The 20,784-nt window shown below is 43.5% G+C and overlaps 2 protein-coding genes and 1 long non-coding RNA gene across 3 annotated transcripts in view; 1 reads left to right on the top strand and 2 right to left on the bottom strand.

Annotated features, from left to right (window-relative positions):
* The window catches only part of EHD4 (EH domain containing 4), a 32,478-nt gene extending 31,787 nt beyond the window's left edge, over positions 1 to 691 (bottom strand). The window contains exon 1 of the mRNA XM_054197913.1: positions 400 to 691. Within this exon, the coding sequence (XP_054053888.1) occupies positions 400 to 638 (239 nt within the window). The 5' untranslated portion in view covers positions 639 to 691. The remainder of the gene's footprint in view (positions 1 to 399) is intronic.
* Positions 692 to 716: 25 nt separating this feature from the next.
* Positions 717 to 3,659, top strand: LOC128908212 (uncharacterized). Its single transcript, XR_008465881.1, has 2 exons — positions 717 to 817; positions 2,829 to 3,659. It is a non-coding gene; the product is annotated as an uncharacterized LOC128908212 (long non-coding RNA).
* Positions 3,660 to 4,362: 703 nt separating this feature from the next.
* The window catches only part of LOC128908210 (cytosolic phospholipase A2 epsilon-like), a 38,375-nt gene continuing 21,953 nt past the window's right edge, over positions 4,363 to 20,784 (bottom strand). The window contains exons 10-22 of the mRNA XM_054197912.1: positions 20,671 to 20,766; positions 19,865 to 19,902; positions 18,525 to 18,660; positions 16,872 to 17,008; positions 16,347 to 16,572; positions 14,806 to 14,920; positions 14,242 to 14,379; positions 12,293 to 12,400; positions 10,981 to 11,169; positions 9,827 to 9,993; position 9,695; positions 8,906 to 9,055; positions 4,363 to 4,673 (exon numbers count right to left, since the gene is read on the bottom strand). Coding sequence (XP_054053887.1) covers positions 4,363 to 4,673; positions 8,906 to 9,055; position 9,695; positions 9,827 to 9,993; positions 10,981 to 11,169; positions 12,293 to 12,400; positions 14,242 to 14,379; positions 14,806 to 14,920; positions 16,347 to 16,572; positions 16,872 to 17,008; positions 18,525 to 18,660; positions 19,865 to 19,902; positions 20,671 to 20,766 — 1,812 coding nt within the window. The remainder of the gene's footprint in view (positions 4,674 to 8,905; positions 9,056 to 9,694; positions 9,696 to 9,826; positions 9,994 to 10,980; positions 11,170 to 12,292; positions 12,401 to 14,241; positions 14,380 to 14,805; positions 14,921 to 16,346; positions 16,573 to 16,871; positions 17,009 to 18,524; positions 18,661 to 19,864; positions 19,903 to 20,670; positions 20,767 to 20,784) is intronic.

The raw sequence follows: 20,784 nt of genomic DNA, 5'->3' as shown, positions 1-20,784 counted from the left end.
ACGGCGCGGGGGGGCTCGGGGGAAAGCCCCGCTCCTCGGGAGGGACACCGGCCGCGTCCCCGCCACCCCAGGCTGCCGGCAGCAGCCGGACGCCGGCCCCGCTGCAGAGCTGTTAGCCGCCCTTCACCGGCACAGGCGCTCCCCGCTCCGCCGTGCCGTAGGGGGCGAGCAGGCGGGGCGGCCGCTGGCCCGCCCGGCAGGGCTCGCCGCGGGGTGCGCTGCCAGGGCGTAGGAGGCATTTCTCCCAGAGCAGAAAGGCCCCGGGCAGGAGGTGAGCGAGGATTACCGAGGGGGCGGCGGGGGCGAGGCGGGCAGGGCGCCGGCCGGCGGTCCCCGAGCGGGTCCGGGCGCGGCGGCGGCGTCGGGCGAAGGAGCCGCGCAGCAGCTGGGGGCGCCTACCGGATAAAGGTGGTCTTGCCGGTGCTGTACTGCCCGACCAGCAGCACCATGGGTTTGTTCTCGAAGTCGGCCTCCTCCAGGGCAGGCGAGTGGAAGTCATGGAAGCGGTAGTGCTCCTCCAGCGGCAGCAGCTTGCGGAGGTAGAGGTCCCGCAGCCCCCCGGTCACCGTCTGCACCACGTCGCTGCCGGCGCCGCCGCGCTCCCGCCCGCCGCCTTGCTTCCCCAGCCAGCTGAACATCCCGCCGCCGCCAGCGCCCCGCCGCTCTGCCGACCGCAGCCGCCGGCGGAGGAGGAGGTGGAGGGCGGGGGGGGGGAACGGACGGGCGGGCGGACCCGGCCCCGGTGCGGGGGCGGTGCCAGCAGCGCTGCCCGCACCCGGCAGCGCGCCGCTCCCTGCCGTAATACCCTCGGTTTCGGGTGCGTTTGGGGTTCTTTTGAGAGGGATGTTAGTTTTTCAGAACCAGAGGATCTTTAAAATTTTTTAAATTCTTTTACTATTTTTAACCATGATTCCGCCTCTGGGGGTTAATTGTACCTGCCGCTCTTTCCGCCCCAAAATTTCATCCCCCTTAAAATGACACCCGGAAACGCTTTGACAACTCCGGCCTGAACATAGGATCGCCCAAATGCTCCTCATGCTTTCCTGATGATGGCTGCTGGCTTTGGATGCCAAAGGAGTGTGTAACTAAGAGGCGTGGGCATTAGCTACGACGTTGGACAACTGTTTTAAACACAGTGAAAACTCTTAGTATAACATTGACATTTTGCTGTGGGACGTGTGTAGCAGATACAGCCGTTAGTTTTAACCTTAGGTCTTGATATTGTGTTAAGCCACTTGGATGGATCACTATTTCCATTTATTTTTCAAGAGATTTTAGTGGAATACAATATCATATTCACTAAGACATTGAAAAAATCAGTAAAATTAATGCTTTTTTTCCTCTAGCTTAAAAGTTTGTGCTCAGTCACTACTTAGAAAACACAAGCTTGGTCTCCCAGTTAAAAAAAAAGGGGGGGGGGATATTTTGCTGAATCTGTGTGTAAATATAATGCTGAAAGTTTATCTTTTGTATTGCACACTTATGTCCTTGGCTCCTTTGCCATATCCTTATCATCTAAATCCCTTTTTGCTGGTCCAGCACACTACTGATTCACATTTTTAGCTATGTACCTTTCTTCCTGCTGATTTCCATCTTGAATATTACCTTTTCTTTGTATGCTCCAGCTCTTTTCTAAATAAATCAGCAGGTTTAGATGTGCCCTTTCTATCTCCCTCCTCCTCATGCTGTTCCTCAAAGAGCAGATGTTAGGCTTTAATAATGCTCAGTTCTAAGCATTTAACCACTCTGCCTTTTCTTGGTTCCTTGCTTCACATTTTATTTAGGGCTGTGCACATGTTTTGCAACTCTTTTGTTGCAACTTCCATGCTGAGTCAAAGATTTTATACCATTTCATGTAGAGCTTTGCTGACTGGCTTCCTAATTTTTTTTTTTAAATCCCCTTTTTATAGTTTGGTTTTGCACTCCTCTCATTTTCATGTCTTTTCCCTGTAGGTTAATCCATTGGTAATTAAGTTATCCTTGCAGTTACTTAACATCTTCTCCAGGCCACTTTAGTAATTTCTTTTAAATAAGTCTTATACTACCACATCTTTAGGAGTTGTGGCTACTCCTGATCATTTATTATCTGCAAAAATACCAGAGCTGTGGAAAACATAAGTAGTGCAGTCTGGGGTGAGACCACTTTCCCACTCATCTTTGGGGCATCCAGTATTAGTGACAGGAGAACATCATGGAAAAAGAGCAGGTACAATATTGTCTCAGACTGTCCTCCCAGCCTCTGGGAACTGATGTTTCAGTGCAGGACTGAGGCAGATGCGGAGCCTTTGTGGGGTTTTTTTGCATCCAGTGAATGCACCAGTCAGTTTTTTTGAACTTGTAAACTTTTATCAACAACAACATCAGGGGCAAAGAGGTCTATAACTTAATTGCATGTTGTGTGTAGAACTACCTTACTTTGTTAACTTTGAACCTGCTGCTTGCTAGTTTTGTTTGATCCCCTCCAGGGCTTGTGTTAAAAGAGAGGTGTACAGTCGCTCCCTGTTCATCTCCCACAAGGCACCCCAGATTTCACGGATCTCTCACTTCTCTGCCTTTCACTCCTTTTGTCTTTTTTCTAGGTTGCAGATTTCCTATCTGTTCACCCCTTGTGTGGAAGCTGTTCCACCTCTGTGATCAGCCCTGTCACTTTCCTCTGTAGTCTTGTTGAATATAGAGAACGCAGAGATACTGTATGATTATTTCATGTTAGCTTTTTGAAATGGGGTAAAGTGTTCATTGTTCTCGGTGACCCCTTTGTGGCTGCTGGAAAGCTGCAGGAAGGGCAGGGAAGTGTTTGCACTCACACACCTCGTTCTGCTTGTCTTCAGATTTCCTGCATAGATGCTTCCTGCTGTCAGTGGGATAATTTTTGCCCTTCAGACAATAAAGCTCTAACTGTATACGAGAACATGGGAGTGCTTCCAAATTCCCGGGTCTGACTGTGCCCTCTGGCTGCATCCCGTCCCATATTGTGATGAGATCCAGCATGCATCAGCACGACTGCCGTCTTTGCTCTCTTGTTTCCATGGGAGGTAAACCCTGGGCATATAGCCCACACAGGATCTGTATGGGCTCCCATAATGTGCACCACAGGTGAGCGTTCACTGACCTGAGTGGAAACAGAAGGATTATGTTTCTGTGCACCAGAAGGAGGAGACCCTCGACCTTGAGGGCACAGGGATTTGTAAGGCTTCCATTTTTGTCCCACAATAACAAGATCTCTTGACAAAGGATACTATAGCAGAACTGAGGAGCAGGGAAGCCTGCAGGAAACATGGGCTTGTAGATACAAGACGTCTACTAAATAAATCAATAGCATTGAATAAAAGTTAATTTAGAAAAAGAATCAATCGAGACCTGGATTCCATCTGTCAAAAAAACCAGACCACTTACTTGAAAGGAGCCATGTCGACATGATGACCAAAGTGTCAGAAAGTGGAAAGTTAATGTTCTGTTAACTTCAGTTGCAATACTCTACAGCAAGTTAAAAAATTGCATTTGGGTGGGCAGTGTTCGGTATACAATCTTAGATCTGCTTTCTCTGTGTTTCTTGTGTCTTTTCAAGATGTAATATTCTCAAAACATTAAAGCTTTAAACATTTGGTATGTGTCAACAACATTTAAGTCCAGCTTAATAAAATAAATTAGCATGATTCCTTTCTTGTAGAGATGGATTTTAAATGTAATCCTAAACTCAAGGGGTCCCAGGATCCTGGGGCAGTTCACGTATAGGTCTGGAGCAGGCATATTTTCTTCTTCAATATTTTTTCAGCAGCTATGAAATAAGTCTGCATGTTGTCTTCAGTTGTCTTGCTAATAGAGGAAGAAGCACCTAAAATAAATGGCTTTAACGTGTATTTGCTGTGAAAAAAAGTTTATTTGCTGTAACTCTGACTCAAAAAAAAGTATTTTATTATATAAAGTTTAATATTTATTTACATTCACATAAAGGCTCCTTAGTTCACAAATGGGTTTTGTTTTAGAGACAATGGATTATATTCTCTGCTGTATTTCTGGATTGAAAATCCTCTCTTTTTATAGCACAGGTAGAGCACAAACACGGCCAGCGTAAACTTCCTCACGCTTCCTCGTCCATGTGTTTCGGCCTTGGCCTGAAAGGTCACTTCTGCAAGCACGAGCAGAGCACAGCCTCACCTAGCCACGCTCCTGAGGCTGTCAACGAGGGAAGCGCATTAATTTATTAAGGAAGACGTCTGTTTTTTTGTGTTTATTCCCTCCACTGACAGACACGCTTTAACATTTTTGATGACAAATGAAGTGCTATTCTTAGCATTCTTTGGCTTTTCTTCACTTCCTAATCAAATTCCTTTTTTTTCTTCATTAACAAGACTCATAGATATTTTATTTCATATTCCCTCGTGCCGGGCAATCGGCCAAATGCTGGGTTCCCTTTCTATCAGGCGCACACGTACCATCCCCATTGGGTGTTTTTTGCAGTGGTTGCTCTTTCTTATGCTGCTTTTTCCGCTCCACGGCAGTACGCAAGGCCTGAAGAATCAAATCTTTATTGTTCTGGACGTTGTAGTAACTTAGGTTCACCAGTTTGTCAAAATCTTCCTCTGAATAACTCAGATTGTTTATGTAATATGGACCACAGGTATTGGCAACATCAACATCACCTTCTGCCATCTCTGAGGGGCTACGTTTAACACCTAAGGGACAAACAATGACTCCGTTAATTAGCAAAAAGCAGTTGGGTTTTTTCTCAGGCACGCACACATAGAGGATCACAACCTGAAATTTTCCTTCCACAGGTGTTTTATTGCTGGGATATTTGGTTGGCAGCAGCGGGCAGAGAAGCTGCTGGTGGGTGAGGCGAGTAGGGGTTGTCCTGGGTACTTTTGGAAATTCCAAAACAAGTAGCTCCTCTTTTAAGCACAAAAGGGTGAGACTCCCTGCCTCCTCCTCTGGCTCTGAAGAGAGCTGTCAACATGGTCCCCAAGTCACCCTCAGCGCTGATGCTCTCCCAGCCCCAGCCCCCACCTCACAGTTATCTCAGCCCCCTACTTTTAGCCAAGGTGCAAGTAAATGGCAACTACTCTTCCTCTCTTTCCTCCCCTTTTCCCAAAGCAGACGCTAACAGCAAGGACCTCATGACAGCTTGGTTTCTTTCCAGGTGATGGGCCTGAAGCCACTGCCACTTTCTGTGCCTTCCAGCTTTGACTCTACATCATGTTATTTCCCTCACTACTATCCTTCTATGCCTCCAGAAATAGGCTGCTGAAAATCCATGTATTTATTTCAGTGATTCAAGCTGAAGCAGACCTGCCTTCTCAGTGACCTGATAGGTATTCTTTCCTCCTGGACAGCCTAGCACTTGCTCTAGCACAGTCTGCTGCATGATCTTGGTTCCTACTGGGAAGAATTGGCAAAAAATACAGAAAACAGACCTAAACAACTAGATTCTGTTATCTAAACTGAGAGACTTCACAGAGTCATTATCTGGACATATCCCGGAACCAGATGGCACAAATATTTACGGTAATTTCCTTGAGCTACCTACTACTATAAAAAACTACAGGCTTTAAGTAACCTCCACAGCGAGACTGAACCTAATAGTGCCCGAATCACTAAGATTTGGCAGGGACACTGAAAGAACTTCTCATGCCCATTTCATCATCCCAGGATAATCAACACATATATCAAAGATACAGCAAAATAATTAGGTAGATAATTCCCCAAGTGTCATCTCTGGAAATATTATATCCATCATATCTTATGATCTGAAGACAAATTTTCTTTTTTCTTAATTCATTTGACAGTAGAAACCCAATCCAAAGCTAATGCAGAACTTCTTTTGCAGGCTATCGCAGAGCAAATATTCACAGGGCCCTCCACAGTATGTTGTTGGTACAGGGCGAAAAAATACCCAAGGCTTGCCCTGGAAATCACAAATCTCGGATGCAGAAGATGTAAAACACATCTTGTAACTTGTTTTTCTAGGAGCTTCATAGATCACCTGGGATTCAAAATAATAGCTGATCTCAGCTTGGACCCAGGCAGCTGCTCTAGACAGTGACACCATGAGTGGTTTTGATTTAGCTGCTGTTTGAGACACACCGACACTTACTGACTTGGTGGAAATACATCTGTACACTAAACTCAGTAGACGCAACATGCACGCTGTGAGCTGAGGGTGTGTTTTACATGATATACTCAGTGCACAATAGGCAAACTTGCCCTTCTTGAACTCTGCACTTGGAGAGTGTAAGAACCCACTTGGCCATATTAGTTTCTGCTCGACTCTGCACTGGTGCAGCAGAGCATATGGAAGGCTGAACTTATATCTACCTGTTAGTACGCAGAACAAACAGGTTCTCAGAAGGGAAGAGGTCAATTAATTTGGTTAGATTCTGCAGATTCCTGGACTCCCATCTGTGTCTTTGACTGCTAAAGGCCAGCTGAGGATCCCACCCCTGGGCCAGAGACCCGAAGATGTAGAGATCCACTGCTGCGTGCTAGCCTGCATGCCTGACATGACAGCTCATGAGGGCTGTTTCTTCCTTCCCCGTCATTCCCACGGACCCCTCAGTTTTCTAACAGCTAGTGTGAGGGAAAGAGAGCAGTAACAACCCAGAAATAGTAGATAATACTGTCAGGGATAGATAACACGGGTTAACAAAGGCAGGAAATAAAACTTGATCCCTCCTCATCACAGATGAGAGACCATCAGACACAAGAGAATTTTTCTCTCAGCCTCCAGTGAAACCATCACACTGGCAAGAGGGTGTTACTGTAGCGAACAATCACCCTCCACAGTCACAGATACCGAATCACCTGTACTAAAGCAAGGGAACAGGCATTGGGAAAATCTCTCTGACAGAACTGCATGCATTTCAGGAATCTTCTCTAACAACACCAATCTAACAACATTGATCAAAGGGCTCTGATTTTCCTTGAAGGCTCTCTCCGAGTCTGATAGGTGGAACTAGATGATCTTTAAGGTCCCTTCCAACCCAAACCATTCTATAATTCTAGGTACTCCTCCTGGCTTTGCAGACAGAATTACAAGGAACTGATACCACTCAAGTGAAGCAGTCTAAGCCTCACACAGAGAATCCCCTTTCTATTTGATCATGGAATAGTCTAACCAGTGCAGAAGTAACCCCATTTGAATGTCGGTTTTACTCGTTTACTGCCCAGGCTCTAAATTCCCTGTGCTGAACAAGCTGATGGATGAGCTGGCTGTGGAAAAAACTGGCTGTTCATGTGATTGAACTAATACTTCACATGCTGTACAATTTAGACCTGTGCTAGGGCATGGTACTGAAGCATTATAAATTAAGCTGATCTCTGCCTGTCACTAACAAAGGGCAGACATCCATTCCCAGCCTCCCAGGACTTTCTGCAGCATCCATGCTGCTGCTGTGGAGGTCAGGTCTCAGCTGTGAGGTGGCAGCCCACCCAAAAAACCGCATGGGCCAAGCCCTTCCATCTCAGCTCAGCTGAGACTTCATCTGTGGGGGCCCAACAGGGACCTCTTCGCTCTCTTTCCATTTAGTCTCATCTTGCAGCTACCAGCTGAACCGGTTGGGCAGCACAGGCTTGCCTCAAGTGTATGTAATATGCAGATATCATGCAAATCTTCATATAGATCTTCTACATACCTAGTAACACCCCATTTTAGATTCCCTGGTAATGTATGTTGTCATGTAGCATCTACATATCATCTGGTGTACACCTGATGTTAGATAGCTAAGTTAGGCACAACATCCCTGGGTTCTGGAAATTATTGAGGGGGAGAGGGGAGGCAAACTCCCTCACAGAGCAGTACAGAAGCTAATTCTCGGTTCCTGTTCTAGTTCTTTCTCCTTTTCTTCTTTCTCTAATTCTTTCTACAAAGGGCAGCTGCAGAAACCAGCCTTTCAGTTACCTGATCAGTGCTAAGAGCTGGAGTAGAATGGTATATGTACGTGCGTAAATACCCTTAGACTATTTGAATCGTGTTCAAAATCCCAGTCGTATACCTCAAATGTGCAATGAGCTCAATCCAGAATATCTACAAAGCAAAAGCACCACATGATTTTTTATGACTTATTTAAAAAAAAATAAAGGAAATGAATTAATACAATTGGGATAATAGTTTCTGCATTTGTTTTATTAAATTTAATGTACAATATACCAGCCTAGAATTTTTAAATTTCAGTATACTGGGGGGCTTTGAAGTGATTGAAAAATAAGTGTTCTCACAGCATGAGTTAGGAATTTTATCATCTGGAGAAAGAGTAACTGAAACTTTTGGCACGAGTGGAGTGGTATGGTGTTTTGGGATATGGTACCAGGACTTATATTTCATCTGTTTTGAAATGGCTTGCAATGTTGCTACTGAAACTCTAGAAATTCCAAAGTAGGACTCACTGTAGTGAACAAAAACTGTCGGTGTGGCTCAGTGTTGCATTTTCATCACTCTACTATGGCTCAGTGTTATATTTTCATCACTTTGCTAGTTCACACTTTTGTTTGCAAGGTTATCTGCCTAACTGTAAGCCTGGAAATTATTTTAAACAATGAAATACGTAGATTCCCCAGGAGTACGTAGATTCTCTAACAGGAAAGGATGACAAGTATGAGAGGAAATAACCCTGCTAATGTCTGCCACTGCAGATAAACAGAATATACTTTTATCAGTAAACTCTACAATCTACATATGAAAAGCCAAAAAGAAATCTGAAGAGGGGCATACGTGCCAAAGGCTGATCCCAGCTGCTGCTCTACTGTCCAGGAAAAATTACATATTTTAAGCTTCTTGATATGGTTCAGATTTAAGCAAAGAGAGTCTGAGCCTGTGTTTACAGCATGGTCTGAAGAACGGATATTGCACAGTAAAAAAGAGAAAGAAGGTGGCTGCTGCCTCTGTTAATGCAATGGGTAACTGCAAGCTTACCAGGTGCTTTGTAGTCTCTGAAGGTGTCATTTACCAGAGGGAAAAATATCACAATAGGGGTTTCTGGGCTCTCCTTGTCACCAATAATGTAGCATTCCTTCAGATGTGGGGTTTCCTGGTCATCTGGCACCTTTGTAGGGAAAGGAATTCCTTGTTTTGCAAAGTATTTAGAGGCTTCTTTCAGGGGCTGGTTGCCACAATAGGAAAACAAAACAAAAGAAAACATCAGAACATAGGGAAGCACTTTGAATTTGACCAAAACCCAATTTCGCTGGGTATGTTTGTGAGATAAGGGCCAAATTCTGACAGAATTTGTGTGATGTACCACACAGTGATGTACCCCGCTTAGGTGTAGACTGTATATGGACTGAAGACCTGGAAGACAAAGTTGAGTGGAATGGATCTGCATCCACATGCCTGTCTTTGAAAATCTACATCCCACATTTAGATATTAAAAATGCTGCCTTTAGGCAAGTTTTTATCCCTAAGGAATTTAAAGCTCCTAAATACAAACTGTTCTTGCATTTATTTGCATATCTGGTCTTCTGCATCAAACCCTTCTATTGCTACAGTTGTATTGCCCTGAATGTACACTTTCCCATGCATAAGACTATGTATGATTGCATTGACAAGTCTTAGACGATTTTTAAATGCATTTAGCTTCATTCATTCTACATCTGACTGCCTTCAAATCAGCTAAAAAACATTTACACATAAAAATGGGCAGATTTAGTTTCCTAAATGCTTACCTCCTGGTAACACTTGTACTGTTCAATAAAGATATGTGACCCTGGTAAACTGTTAGCTTACTTACACTTCCCAGATACTGGGGAAAAAAGTTTCTATGAGTAGAGGATCAGCCATTCTGGGAACTCAGTGATGAAACAGAAAAGTCAGTAAAGAAAAATGTAGAAGGCTCACCCCTGTCTGGGAACCTGAACTGTAGTTGAGATGCAAAATGACATCCACTTTCCTTTCCGGTCTCATAAGGGGTGGGTAACTGGTAGCAAAGGCAAATGCAGTATCAATCAGGATGAGGTAGTCTGTTGCTGCTGTCAGGTGGTTGGGCTGCGAGTCAAGCTCACAGTCTAGAAAAGAAGCATTTTTTTGTTCAGAGGGGGTGCTCAATGCAAGAGAGGTGCTGAGGAAAGTCAGTTGTTAAGAAAAAGAGAATTCAGCTTTTCTTGGGTCTAAGACCTACCTATATAGCTGATAGCTGCAGTTCAGTCATTTCTCAGTTCCTCTTCCGCCTTCCTCTTTTCACTATTTACTCTGCAATTTCTTTAGCTTTTCTCTAATTAAGAGGGATTAACTTGGGGCTCAGGAGAATAGAGTTAATTCCATCCCCTGGTTTTGCGTGTGACTTTGATCAGGTCAGGTTTTTTTTCTTTTTTTCTTCTAATATGGAAAACATTAAAAAATTTTAATGTCTCGACAGGCTAAAGACTAACGATGTTTGGTGCCTCGCCTGTTATGACAACAGTCACACACAGAATCATAGAATGGTTCGGGTTAGAAGGGACCTTAAAGACCATCTAGTTCCTGCCCCCCTGCCATGGGCAGGGACACCTTCCACTAGACCAGGTAATCTGGACCAGGACTTCTACTATGGTACACAGAAGATCTGGTACCAGACTGAACACAAATTCCCAAACTGGGTAACAGGGAATACTGTTACAAAGGTTACATCTTACTTATGAGTAAAAAAGTAACACGAAACAAGGCTCCCTCCCACATCCCTTGAGTATTGGCCAGGCAAGAGACGGCGTATGATGGCACCAGTGCCATGCCACAAGCGTGCAGGCTGGCTGGCTGGCACATCAGCAGACACAGGATGGTTGACCAATCAGGATCTTTCTCATCTATCAGTCACCAGACTTCATGACATTTTTAAGAACTTATTTCTGAAGCCTCTCCTGCTACCTAATTTCAGCTTTCAGTGACAAAGAGTTTCAAATATTATCAGAGGATGGGAGTAGAACAAAAAGGCAGCCGGCTTGATAATCTCCTAAGCATTGTTTCTTTTTCACAAGGATGGTTTAAAATATAACTAACAGAGGCTATTATTACCATACCTTTCCATTTGGAAAACTCGCTCTCTAGGTAGTTGTTGTTCATCTGGAGGCCCTTCAGGAAGTTATGGATTTCTGAAGCTGCTGGCCGTAACATGGCAACATCTCGGAAAATGTCTGAAAAGCTGTCAGTGGGACAAACCACTCGAGTATCCAGCTCATTTGGTCTTTTAGGGAATAGGGTTTCATCATCTGCAGAAGAAAGAATAATAGTTCTTTTATGTGGTTTCATTGTTGATGTCAATCTGTGCAATCATCATTTGTCTCAACATTTTGGCAAAACTTGGACTTCTTTCTCTTTTTATTGCTAGGATCTCCACAAATCTCACAGTTTTTCAGCTAAGCTTTGAAAAATCTATTTCTTCTTCTCACTCCACAGTGGTGCTAAGCTTTGAAAAATCTATTTCTTCTTCTCACTCCACAGTGGTAAAGGCCTTGTTTGTACTGCAAAAGAGTCCAACTCACCTACAATAATTTTCTTTAATTTCTATGATTTTATCTGCTACAATATCCTGCACTTACCGTGTCTTCCTTTGCTACTCTGTGTTACAGTTTCTCTCAGCAACATACACATAAAAACACAAACATAACTAATGTTTCTTACTAGCAAGTGCAAGCTCCTTGTTTTAACAACTGGGAACTACCCCCTACAACTGCAAGAAGATAAAATAAATCACCCTTTTTGCTACAATCCTCTTCCTTCTCATCTTTTTTTTTCCTCTGTAATATGTCTCCCTGGTGTATTTCCTCCTGAAACCCCACCCTGCAGGTCTGTCTTAATGAGGTGGCGTGTTTTGCAAATCTCATCCTTATGACTAGTTTGGAGTGGCTTTCAATAGTACTGAAGTTTGTATCCATGCTTTGTAGACTCCAGAGATGCAAGGATGGTGTTTGCTCTTGTTTCTGTGAAGCCTCATGCCATGTTCCAACTTACAAGAGAGGAACTGGGAGACTGTGGATTGCTAGGGCAGGCTTCCAGCCTCTTCTGCTCTACAGGGGTATTTTTCTCCAGTTTTACCCTTGTTCTCTGAAAATGGCTCATATGAGGGCTATTATCTCTTTTTTTTTCCTGTGACAGATCCCGTGGTTTCTTTTCTCGCACAACTGAAATGATTGCCATACTGTAATACACGGCATGAATTTCCTTCTGGTTACCATGTGAGTTACAGGAATCCCTGAAGAGGAAATTCCAAAGTGGCTTTGAAAAATTCAGTCAGAGAATAGCAGCACAGAGCATAAAAAAACCCCACAAAAACAAACAAACAAAACCAAAAAAACCCCACCAAACAAACATAATGGCATAAGAATATCCCACCTATTTCAGTAATTTTGTTTCGGGTCCACTTGTGCCAGAAGTCTTCTGAATGAACAGATATATACCAAGCATCCATAAGATTCAAGGAAAATACACTGCTCCAGATGCCTGTGGCGTAGGATATATTTGACAGAAAGTGAACCAGTAAAGACCTGGAAGCATTTTCATTCACGATGACCTTCAGTACCTTTTGCATTCTCTAGCAAACTTTATTCATTATGTTATCTTAGTGCACAAGGGGACTGTCTCTATAAATTGGTATATGAATCCATAATGTATATAAAGAATCTGATATATTGACATAAATAGGGGTAGGGGGTTGGACTAGGTGATCTCTGAAGGTCCCTCCCAACCCCTACAATTCTGTCATTCTGACGTATATTAAGAGGGCTGGTAGTATTTTCAGTATATTTGCTAACACATTCATTTTTGTTATGTGGCAAATAACATTTTGTCAAGTTCATTTTAATATTTTCTGCCTGTCCTCAAAATTTGTTATTCCTCAAATTCCCAGCATTCGTAATTCTAAAGCTTTTATTTGGAGCATAAACCTGTCACAGATATGCAGTTACCACGCAGGACTGTCAACCACAAAATATTCAAGATTCGTACACTAATATCCCTTAGAATAAGGAAGCTGATTCAAAAGTTTTTAAAACAGAAAGTGTAAATGTAGGAGTCTTTTGATCTGCTTTCTGATTTTTGAGGGTTTAGGACATATTCAACATTTTCAAGCTCCTCCTCCTGCCAGCAGATATAGGAAAACTCGATGGCAGTCCAGACTGCCACCTGTCTGCAGTCATCTTCAGGCTGAGAAAACACCATCACCTGGCATGGTTAGCTGTGCTGGGTGTGCAACAGCGCCTTCCCAAAGCCTCCAAACTGCAGAACTAAACCTGGGGCTCTTGGGAGAAATGGAGTGATGGAGAGAAGAGGCTGCACCTGAGCAGCCTGGCGATCGCCTGACCCAGCAATGCCAGCCTGCAGGCAGAGGGACGGGCTCGGCCACGCGGGAAAGGGCTGCAGGACCTACCTAGTCAGTCCGCGCTCTGTTGTGGGGCTGGGGTGCAAAGGAATTTGCTAAAAACCTTTCAAATAACTGTGTCGCTGAAATAAGTAACACTGCCTGAATAGGGGGACTCTGGGTCATTGGCATGGAACAGCGACACAAATGTCCCAGCATTGCTCTGGAGCAGGGAAAGAAGAAAGTGCCAAGGTGGGAGATGTAGGAAGGGAGCTGGTGACCTGCTGGCGTTTCTGACTGCTGAAGGGGAGACCCAGGTACCTTGTTTGACATTGCAGCCAGGGACGGGAAGATTCTGACTGCTTCCTCACACCTCACCACTAGCTGTAGTGAAATCTCCACACAAGCAAAGAGTCTTCTCAAAAAAACCCTGAAACTTCCTTTATGCAATTGGTGGAAATAGGAAGAACAATGAGGCAAGAGATTGCTTTCGCAAAGGGAAAAAAAGATTTCCTTACTGCTTTTGCTGTTCTTATGCAAGACGGAAAAAAAGGTAAATATTATGACCTATTTGCACTCCAGAATGGAAGTGTTATACTGAAGGATTAATCAGGGTTAGCTGTGGCAGGAATATTGTAGGTATAAGGCTGTATTTTAGAGACAGGTTGCAGAAGAGACTGATGACTTAACTTAGCAGCAGTGTTATACAACTTTTGTTGCTGCCAAAGACATATAAATATTGTGAAGGCCTCATGTCAGTAAACATAAGAACATATGAAATCAAATAAATCTGTTCAGCTGAATAAAATTGCAGAGAAGATGAAAAATCCTGCAGATAGTGGCCTGTTGCCAGTTTTAATATTTTACCATATACTGTTCCTGGCACATAAAAAATACACTAACTGCTTTCTTTCAGAAGAGGAGTTTGTGCAGGAGTGGGTTATATTATTATATTAAATTATATTTCCACAGAGCAACAAATCACCTTCCAAAAAGCAGATTCTGGATTCTGGGATTTTCTTCATCAGGCGACCCATGAAGAACTCACTACCAAAATCTTCTGCATGAATGAAAGCACCATATTTCAGGAATCCTACCTCGTAAGGGGTGAATTCCACCCATTCTGAAAGAAAAAGCACAGGACAGATTGATTACAGCAGCAGAGGCACAATAAAACATACGATATTGGCCAGATTAAGGCAGACCCGTTTCTGAATAACACACTTTTCATACAGACATTTATTCACTGTACATTTCACAGTGTTGAACATGTAGAGTGAATTGTCCTCTTACAGCTAAATTTCTCTACAAACTTTAGATTTCTGAGGTAATTTAGCAAGTAATTTCGTGACAGCGTCCTCCATCATCCTGCTTTTGATTGCGAATACAGCTGAATATACTAAGATGTTCAAAAATGTACTTATTAAAATTCTACTCTTAGGTGGATTGGCCCTTCAGAGAATTTGTGCATTGAACTGATTCCTTTACCTAGTCCTAAATCGACACTGATTGGGGTTAAATGTTAAAAGCAATTCCGGAGTATTATTACCTCTAAAATCCTGGTCGCTGATTTTATCCTTCACATTGAGAGAGAGGTAGATGGGCAGGGGATTCTGACCCTGATTTAGTGCCTGCTGCTGATCTGTGAGCTTGTGGGAATCCTCCTGTTTTGAAGAAGGACAGTAGCTGAGGACAGTTAGATGACACAAAGAGCCTCCCACTTCATCTAAGCCTGTGCTCTGACAACACAGTGCACACGGGGCTCCAACTAGGATGTTTCACAAGAGTCTAGCTCAGAGAGGTGCTATTATCCCTATAATAATCCCTGACCCTCCCCAGCCCCAGCACACAAATAGTCCTAGGTTAAGTTCATATGCTGAAAAAAAAACCCCCAAGATTTCAATGATAGGAAGAAGATGTTGTTATTCATGTTATTTATTTCAGGTAAATGTCTGAAAAGCACTCTTGGCATGAAATATTTCACTCAGAAAGAGTAAGCCCTGTCCCCACTGCCCAGAAAATCAGCTTTTCCTCGGACCTGTGACAGAGCCAAGCCTCAGGCACGGTTAATGTTCAGTGAGCCTTGACCCTTACTGCCTCTGCTGAGGAGCATCTTTCATAGTCAGGCAGGGTGGAAAGGACAGGACGGTTTGGGAGACGTGCCAAGGCTTGAGAGGGTGCGGAGTTCAGATCCTCCTCCTCGAGGGAGAGCTGCAGGTGCTCCCCTTTGCTGGAGCAGCCCTTGTAGGGACGGCTGTGCCACTGGGCTTCCCTCAGGTGGTGCTGGTCCTGGGGGACAGGGTTGTGGCACTGCAGGGACACTCTCAGCTCCCCGCTGAGCCACCCCCGGGGAGTCCCTCGCACTGTGCTGTGCTCAGGCAGTAGAAATTTGGATGTGTGTGGAGTTATTTGTGTTACAGGGGGAATGTTTTCTTTTCCTAAGAGAAAGGGCTTACTGGGAAGGAAATAGTCACAAATACTAAAACAGAGCCTGAACATTGCCTTTTGGTGGAAATGTTTACAGGGTAATGTCATCCCATTAACAGCTCAGAGGTACTTGTCTTTAGGTTTGCGCTTGTGATTTTTCTTCGCCTTGTCACATCATGCAGCTCTTTTGAAAGAACAGCAGGATTTTCCTTTAAATGTTTACACACGAATTCATTTTAAAATCATTCATACTGTAAGTCTCCTGTTATTTCTCTTTATTCCCACCCTTTCTGTGCCAGGTGTGATGTTACAACCTGCATACCACAGCCAGCAAACACAAAGAATGATACCACCAAGGCATGTGCTTTAGGCACCTGTCTGAAAAAGAAACAAACAAACACACAAGCAAAACCCCCCCTTTTCTGTAAGGGAGGTCAAATACTGGCATATGTTGCCCAGAGAAGCTGCAGTGTCTTCACCTGTGCAGGTATGCAAAAGCCCATGGCTCTGGGCAGCCAGCTCTAGCTGACTTGAGCAGGGCTGTTGGACAAGATGAACCTCCAGAGGTCCCTGCAATCTCAGCCATTTTTTTATTTACTGTCTGCCCTCACCTCTATGTTCACTAAATATGCAAATCTGAAGAGAAAGGTGCTGCTATTGTACCTTTTCATGTAACATGGTTTCAATGATGAGTCCCCACAGATCTGTGAAACATATCTGATGTCCTTCCCGCTCCCTTTGGCGCAACTCTTTCAAATAGTATTTCAGACGATCAGGGGCAAAACAAGTAAAGAACTTATTTTTGAGTACATGCTTTCGCACATCCTTGAGTGTTTCCTTAAGATCCTTTTGGGACCAGTCAGGATCTTCATATAAGTTTGACATGGTCCTTAAAAAAGAAAAAGAAAAGAAACACAAGGAAAAATATGAGTTATGAAGCAGAGCTTTGGGAAGTTATCATGCCTTGATTTACCTTAAAAGCACTTGTGTCTGTGGTACCATGCACATGTTTAATCAGGACTGAATTAATTCCAAATGCTGGCAAATACCCACCGAAGGAAACCACAAAAAGCCACAGCACAATAAGAAAGTCCTTTCTTGGTAGTAAAGATGGTACAACTCTTCAGATAATTTCTTGATATCACATACAGAAAATTCCTATGAAGACTTTGCTTGTCTTGGTCTTACCATGTTGTGCCAGATAAACCAGTAATGTACGAGACACAGTCCAAGATGTTCAGTTCCTGCACACTGAGAAGGTGAGCGTACATGGCTGTCAGAGCTCTGGTTCCACCACCCGTTGTCATGATTGCCACCACAGGTACCTGTTAATCCCAAAATACATACATTTAGTGACATGGTCTGAGAAGGGAGAGAAACATCATTGATTAGCACAGAGAAAGTTACAGCATGGATAAAGTAAGAAAGATGCTGCATGCCACTAGTCTGCAAGGAGAAGAAAAACCTGAATTAATAATGGTGCATAGAAGGAGTAAGAAATACTTCATTCTTTGCCAAGCAGCTGTGCATTACGACATGAAATCCATCATCTCAAACATCACGTTTTCAGTGCTCTGTTGCAAAATCAATAACACAGACCATCAAAAAAAAAAAAAAAAAAGAAAAAAGAGGGAATGGTACCTCCTGCCACTTGAACCAGATTCAGATGCAATAGACTAGAAAACATAGGTGCTGTCTCACAGTTTCCCTGTGAGTAGTAATAACCTCTGTTACTGAAGTTTGCTAAAGCCGATTTCTACTATTGTATAGCTATTTCACAGGCCATACTAGATGCATCATGAGAGATGGGTTTAAGAGCAGAAACCAGTTCAGATCCCCTGAGACCAGAGTCTGGTGACACCATCCCCTTTTACAGTTGCTGGAGGGAAAGAGAAACCATACTCACTCCACCTACCACATGTGTACATACAATACTAGGATGCAAGGGAGCTGCAATTACTTTTTTTTTTTCTGTGATGATACAGAAACCAGGGACCAGTAGTCATATAAGAAGGATTAGTCCGTAAGTATGAACTGGCTCTGTTAACAGTAAACATAGCTATTACTATGCATTGGGGTAAATTAATCCCTTGTGCAAATCATCAGGAGACTCTAGGGAGATTGTTCTGCAGGTAAAAGCATGGGTGCCTCTAAATCTGAGGGGGAGGAAATGGCCCACGGCTTGGTGCTGGCATTTAAAGGCAAGGTCTTGTGTGTGAAAGGTCCAATGATGCAAAAAAACTGCTGAGCTCAGTTTACGGCAAAACAAGGAAAATTTACATCTCTGCATCTGAGTTCAGGCTTCACACTGCAGTCCTGGGAGTATAATTAAAAAAGGGAAATCTGATTTTTCCTTGCCTCAGACCCTCTGTTATCGTTCCCATTTGCCAAGCAAGCGCATGCTCTCGCTGCAGCAGACGGTGAAGGCGGGCCAGCAGCATGCTGGGCTCACGCAATGGAAGCCTAAGTGCCGGCACAAAAGGCACAACAAAATAAAGCCCTGTTTGAACCATGAGTGAAAGAAGTACAGGATCAATAGTTTAGAGCTGGCTGAGATGACTGTGAGGCCTAAAAGAATCTTTGCCTTTGGCTCAGGAGAGCACCTAGCCCTTCTCTGCACTGTTGTGCAGGCTCAACACAGAGCTAGATCCTGCAGCAACAGGGCTACAGGTTTTTATTAATGCTCCCTATGAGTACCCATTTCTTCCCTAGAATAAAGAAGTCAGCCATAGCTTGCACATGAAACTTTACACTGTTTCCGGGAAAATGGGAATCGAACCCCAAGGATACATTTTGGCCCTCAGCTGTGGAGAAAGCAGAGAATAATTACGTCTCAGGTACCTCATCGTCCTGCAAGTCCTCCTCCAGCTGGAGAATGCCTTTCAGAGCAGCTGCAGCCACCTTCTTCCTCTTGCGAATGAAATCCTGTTCCTGGGCACACAGGTCAAACCCCAGACGTATGTCTAGGTCTTCCTGGCTGGAACAGAGGATCAGGTATCTCACATCACGTTTATAGTCTAATTCAGCATTTTAATTGCTTCTACTTCATAAATAGACATGCCTTCACCATGAGGTCTATATAAAGCAAAGCAGGAATAGATGAAATGTTTTAGTTTGTTCCTGGAGAACAACAGTACATCTTCCTTTGTACTGAGAGGGTTTCCTTTTTTTTTTTTCTCATTGTCAAAGATGCCTGAAATTAAATATAACTATAGGTAACAAAATTGTTCCCTTTCAGACATAAAGCAAAAAGCCTGCAGAGGGCAGTGTTTTAAAGGTGGCTTTTAAACGCCTCTTCAGAACTTCCGCAAGCTTCCACTGATACCTGGGAATTGTGGACTGAAGTTGTGGGCTTTCATGTTCGGATGATTGTTTGTGTGTGGGTGTATATAGTCATTTATGGATACTTATAAGCACTACCGTTGCGGTTTGGAAGCTGCTGTGAAAATCTTTCTTAGGCGTGGTGGGAAAGAAGTTTGTAAATCACAGCTGTAAACTGTATGTCCATCTCATGCCTTATTTACCGAAAATAAACAGCACAATAGAAGATGGAACTGCTTTTGTAAGGGAAGAGAACTTCCTACATAATGTAACATATTCATCTTATAAATTTTGCAAGGCCTTAACCGTGTCTCAAAATACACAATGGGTTTCCTTGGTTTAGAAATAAGCAGTCACTTGATTGAGTTAATTTGCATTAAAATATAAATGCAGGTACATTTATTATTTCATTTTTTTCATATTCTAGAGTGACCAGGTAATCTGACTTTAGTCTTTTTTTTTTCTCTGACCTGGGAAACAGAAATGTTTCTTTCAATTAGTTTTGAAATACTGCTTTTATTGAAAATCTGCATTTGGAAATAATTTGTAGAGGTATCAAACAGGGTCTACAGTGGCCCTTAGCACATAATTTTGATTGCAGAGAAATATCAATAGAAAATTGGTGTGTTCTTTATAAACCCTTTTCTTAACTCATTGTATAGTCCCATTACATAAACTCGTGGCCGCTGGAAATCTCTGTATTGTGTAGTGAGTTCGTTTTATTTTATAGTCTGAAATGAAGATGAGCCAGCATTCTGGATGCAGGCAGTAACAAAGGGATTGGAAGTTGATCGACAACTATGCAAATTCAAAGAACCGAGGGGAAAAACACAAAAGGGAAGATGAATAAGGTGTCTTACCATTGTTTCACCTTGAAGTGAAAATCAAATTCTCTGTGCTGAAAATTAGAAAGGTAAAATTAGGAATATTGATATTTTGTTTAAAACGGTCCTTTTCCCATACTCAGTGTGAGACATAGCCCTTTTGGGTCACCATTGCATCTACAAAGCCCTGAACTTCAGTAAGCTGAGGTTGGGAGTTAGACTCTCCTCTCAGTGTTTCATTAGTACCCAGACATGTGCACCGATTTAATAAATAAAGACATTGGTGTTATCATCTGTAGTCTGCATCTTCTCTCTGTTGTGAAACTCAGGTATAGCTTGCTCTGGCACTACTTAGCTACACAAATAAATAGCAGAAGAGCTGCAGTGCTACGCCTGACCTCCCTGGAAGGGTCTACCATTAAACAGGGGTCTTGAAACTAAAGTCTCTCACGCAACAATGTGAGATAAAAGTGGAAGCCAAAAAGCCTGAGCACCCCCTAAGCATGGCACGGGTCTGCCTGCCATGGCAGTGTGCCAGGCTGCAGCCTCACCCCCACTGTCCCAGTGGCACCTAGTGACCTCCAGCCTGGCTAAGGACGTGGACGATAGAAGGAGCATGAACAGCAGCTTAGACATTTTTCTACTTCCTCCTTCTCCCCTGGATTTCCCATCTTATTTTAGTCCAAATAATTGACTTCGTTATGCATTGCCCTAGGTGTGAGGGAGGTTAGAAAACAACTGGCTCTGTATAAAGAGAGGTGGTCTTTGGCTTCCGCTTCTTGGGAACCAGCAACAATTTTTAAAAGCTTGCAAAGGATTCCCCATGGCCAGCCAACACTTACCTCTCCGACTACTTCCCGCTTGGAGGGGAGTGACTTCAGAGGGAGAGTCAGGGGGACACTTCTGCTCCTTCTTGCTCCGCATGACACACAAGCAAACTGAAAAGGAGCACGGAG

This window comes from Rissa tridactyla, chromosome 4 (assembly GCF_028500815.1).
Source record: "Rissa tridactyla isolate bRisTri1 chromosome 4, bRisTri1.patW.cur.20221130, whole genome shotgun sequence".
In the NCBI taxonomy this organism is placed as follows: Eukaryota; Metazoa; Chordata; class Aves; order Charadriiformes; family Laridae; genus Rissa; species Rissa tridactyla.
Note: the sequence above shows the minus strand (reverse complement) of the source record. Positions and strands in the feature narration are given on the sequence as shown.